Here is a 4,325-nt window from a genome sequence, read left to right as displayed (position 1 = left end):
GTCAGGCTGGCGACAATGGCACCGGCGAGGGGCCATGCGATTTTCGTTCGATATTCTTGGCCGGATTTCGATTTTTGGGTGAAATATTCAAATCAGACGCTGGCAGCGGCCCGATTGTGATCTCGGTTCCGTGAGGGGAAATTAGGGCAAAAGGATTCTCTCGGTGCTCGCTAGCCCGGTGAGGGTCGCGCAGCTCAATTGTTGACCGCGCCGCACATTCCGGACAATGGATGGGAATTGTGTTTCGGTAAATAAATTAAATTTTCTCCGCCTCTAGGAGGTGCTGCTCTAAATCCGGCTTTATGCTGGCATCTTATGCTCGGCCGCGTTTCGTGGGAATGATTTTCGTGCGGCCCCGTAACCGGATGAGCAGTGCAACAACTTAACGGTCGATGCCCAGATAGTTCAGCGAACATTAAACACCAAGTTTTTCGTATGATTCACGTTGAGTATGTACGACTTTGTCCTAGAACCGCAGACTCACTTTGGAGACTCTCTACCAGATCTGACCTCTCCGACGAACGTTCGATTATCAACAGTGCTTAAAAAACATAGCTAAACTTAAGGCATCAAGAAAAGTGATGATTACTTCCGTTTGCTTTTAACACAGCTTATTAGCCGGGACCTGAGCCAAACTTCCCATTTCCTGCAGAAGCTGCAACCACTGGCATCATGGTCGGGACAGACTTCACCCGACGGTGGCCCAAGTCTCTTTTTTAGTGCCTCGGCCGAGCTCTTCCCACAACCCGCGGGCCGCCGCACTCGAGATAATTAGGGACTTTTGTTGATCTTTTCACTGCCGGCGGCTTCTAGGAAAGTGTACTTTTCCTTCGAAAATTACTACCCCATTTTTGTAAGGGGCTAGAACTTGTGTTTTTCTTTTCGAAGCTCATTTTAGTAATGGAACTGGCGACTATAACCGTAAAAAGTGCAGCCAAAGTTGCAGCAGCAGCAGTCACCATTTTCGGTCCAAAGAAGCAAAGGGGCCAATGTTTTCAAGTTTCTACCACAGTGCTTGGTTTGGTTTCAGATGACTTTCTTCTATTTTCACTCTTGGCGCATGGTAGCGCATCTGATACCAGCACTTGGACCCGCGGATCGAATGGAAATCAACACCCTTTTCGCTCAATCACACGACATTCCACGACGAATTCAAACGATGGCACGGCTTAATTTAATTCCTCGGCCCAACATAGGCCCCGTAACAGCCGACTCAACCAAACTCAGCACCTCGTCCCGGGCGACCACTATTTTCTCCGAATCCTGCGGGTCCGACCGACCCGGCAGCATAACTCATTTACCCGCTCGCGGCCGATCGAATTGATTCCCAAATTGATTTACAAATAAAACTTATGCTGGCATTGATTGCTGGCCCACGGTGACCAGCCAAACGGGTTGCCGCTTTCTTCGCCCACCGGAATGGTCTTCTTCTGCGGTGCGCCGTCGATTGCTGCATGCTTTATTGAAATTAATCCATTCTTCATTGAGCAAATGATGGTACCACTCTCTGCTCGGGAATCGGGAAATTGTATATTTAATATTTATTATTGTAACGTCTGATACGATGACCAATAATCGTAGACTTTAAGCCTCTTCGAGCACTTCTATAATATTATTTCTAATCTCTGCTTTACTCGAGCACTTGCTTGTTGTTCTTACCCAACATAACAGCAAAATAATCGCACATCATAAAAATATTTCAACATCACCGTAGCGCACACCGACGGACTCGCCGGTCCGATTGGTGGTCGCCTGCAACTCTCCCACCGGCTCCGGGCTGGACTGTGCCCCCGTGACGTCGCCCACTTCGGTGACGTAACAGCACAGACCTCCCTGACGCTCGCCGGGGCAATCGTAATCAGCACCGAACGCCGTGATCCCGTGACGCATGATATCACTCCGTGCCCGGTCTACCCAGCCACAGTTCCACGAATTCCCGATCAACCGCACGGACACTAGCGCCGGGAAGGCCCCGGGAAAGTCTTCGAACGTTTGCAACCGGTTGTAGCTCACCCACAGGTTGTGGACACTCGGTAGACGCGTCCCGGGGGTACCAACGCCAACCCACAGGATCCGATTGACCGACAGATCCAGATCGCGCAATTGAGGCATCCGGGCGAACGGATCCAGTTCAACGTGCGTTAGGCGGTTCTGGGAGAGATCCAGCCGCCGTAATCCCACCAGCAAACCGATCCGTGGGCTGATCATCGCCAGGGAGTTTCGAGATATCTGCAAGGTCCGCAGGCTGGTCAGCGTAATCGTCGCCGGGTCCACATCAAACTCCTCGAGACCCGTTGCATCCACGACGAGCGTGTCGAGGGATGGCGAAGCGTAGGTCACCCGGGGAATGAGGCCACCGTGCAGGGTAAGGCTTCCGGTGTGTCCTAGCAGCTCGAAGAGACTCGCCTCGAAGTGGTCCACATGACACCCGTCCAGTAGTAGTTCTCCAGCGGAACCGGAGCCCGCCGTAAAGTTGCTATCGAGTGTCACGTTGTGCAATCGACGGACGCCTTCTCCACGCTGCCGGTGATGAGGTACGGCTCGTCCATCGGCCCGGAGGAGCAGCCAGGAGATCCACAGGATCCTACGAGAGAGACCACCCTTCGTTAGGACCACCCTTTTCATCCGATCGGCGATGGTTCTTACGCAGCCATCACGTCTCCGAAGCGTGCCCTTTCCATACTCGTCTTATCGGTGAGCCGTCTACTCCCGGTTCTATAGCACTACTTTGCACAGCCTCCAAAGTCGCTCAGGGCCACGTCCGTCCACCACTTGCCGCGAGTTCCCATCGATCGTGGGGGGACGACGATCTTCGATCGCCGGCCTTCAGAGGGGTTCGTTCTACTTTGAGCGCTCCGACGCTGATTCTGGGGCTATTTATTCACTTCGCCGCCGTCGCCGCCGATGTTGTTGTTGTCGCTGTTGTCGTTAAATGAGCGATTAAATGGGGCTGATGAGTAGCAGCAGCAGAACAACATCGCAGCGCAGCATCCATCGCTGGTTTTTCCCCAATCCCGTTACGCCAGGGCAAGGGAATTTGTTTTCGCTGTCGATAGACAATTTTATAGTTTGATGTCCGCCCGCCCCTCTTGGGGCTGGTTAATCAACATCCTTGCGCGTTTGAAACGGTGACGAGCCGCGTTTTGTTGGACGCTCGATATTTGATTGGAAAGATCCCAATTCGAATTGGGTTTTGTGTTCAAGTCAACCTATTATTAGAGTCAGTAAACGATCGTTTGATTGAAAAAACATTATAAAATTTGATTTAAATTAATTGAAGACAGAGACTAGTTTATCGCGTAATTCGCTCCATTTCGGTCTTTGATCCTATATTATTGCTGCATCAAATGAAGTGATATTGAAGTGACTTGTGGTTGTCTCGAGTTCGGTTCCCATTGGCACGAGACATTAAATTATTTGTGAAAGACCTCAATCGAATCTCTCTCAAAACGTATTTCAACCTAATATAGGCTCTTAATTATTTGTTCTCTGGCGTGACTGTTGATTTATGAACGTAGCTCGCCCGTGCACTGTTTCTTGCATATTTCTTACCCTCCGAAGGTCCTGCCTTCTTCGAGTGTTATCACTTTACACCCCTTCACCGATAGCTCTTTAAAATGAATCGCACCGTGGAGGTGTTTATTTCATTACGATTCGTTCTAATCACTGCGCCCCAAGGATTGTTAACAGTCGTCCTTGGCCACCCGTTTAGATCAAATAGTGTCGTGCCGAATCGAATGTCGAATCTTCTTGCGCCGGCGGGTTCGTAAGGCAACATCTTGTAATTAAGACGCTGCCCAAGAGTGCCCGAAATGTGTCCTGTCTCTCGCCGGCGGCCCCTTTCCGTTTCGTGTTTCCCGACCGTTTGCCAGTTGTTAATGGTGAACAAATAGTACCACAACTCGTCGATATCAAAGCGAAACGGGCTGGTTGGGCCATCGGATTGGGAAAATGTTTGTAGTGCGGTGGTGGAGGGAAAACTCATCAAACATACGGTGGCACTGTGGGCCAAACCGGGATGGAAAAGTTTGTCAACCGGCAACTTTTGGTTGTCGGGCCGGGTTTTTGAAAGCGTCCACCAAACCAACTGTGTTTCTTTGGCGTAAAAAGCGCTCCTGAAGAGGGCACCTCGGTCGACGTCTTCGACTTGGGCAGAGTTTGTGTAAGGATTTTATTTGATTTTATAACTCGAATGACAACGCCGCCCAGATGTTGACGAACGATGCTTCAATGGGGGCCGCCTTTAAATTGGTGGTGGTTGCCGTTTAATTTTCGTGGACGTGTGTGACAGGAAATTGAATTTTCCTTCCGCTTGTGAGAGCTCG

General features: G+C 50.5%; 1 protein-coding gene across 1 annotated transcript; it reads right to left on the bottom strand.

Moving 5' to 3' along the window:
- Nucleotides 1–1,594: 1,594 nt before the first annotated feature.
- LOC131210852 (uncharacterized) lies at nt 1,595–2,833 on the bottom strand. Its single transcript, XM_058204157.1, has 2 exons — nt 2,647–2,833; nt 1,595–2,584 (listed from the first exon to the last, which is right to left on the bottom strand). The coding sequence occupies exons 1-2, from the start codon at nt 2,679–2,681 to the stop codon at nt 1,687–1,689; spliced, it is 933 nt and encodes a 310-aa protein (XP_058060140.1). The 5' UTR covers nt 2,682–2,833; the 3' UTR covers nt 1,595–1,686.
- Between the last annotated feature and the right edge of the window lie 1,492 nt (nt 2,834–4,325).

The sequence above is a fragment of the Anopheles bellator genome, chromosome 2 (assembly GCF_943735745.2).
Source record: "Anopheles bellator chromosome 2, idAnoBellAS_SP24_06.2, whole genome shotgun sequence".
Classification (NCBI taxonomy): domain Eukaryota; kingdom Metazoa; phylum Arthropoda; class Insecta; order Diptera; family Culicidae; genus Anopheles; species Anopheles bellator.
This window is presented reverse-complemented; position numbering and strand designations above follow the sequence as displayed.

Coding starts and splice junctions, on each gene's coding strand:
- LOC131210852 (XM_058204157.1), bottom strand. CDS start 2,681: ATGGAAAGGGCACGCTTCGGAGACGTGATGGCTGC. Junction 2,585..2,646: donor TTCGGAGACGTGATGGCTGC/GTAAGAACCATC, acceptor TCTCTCTCGTAG/GATCCTGTGGATCTCCTGGC.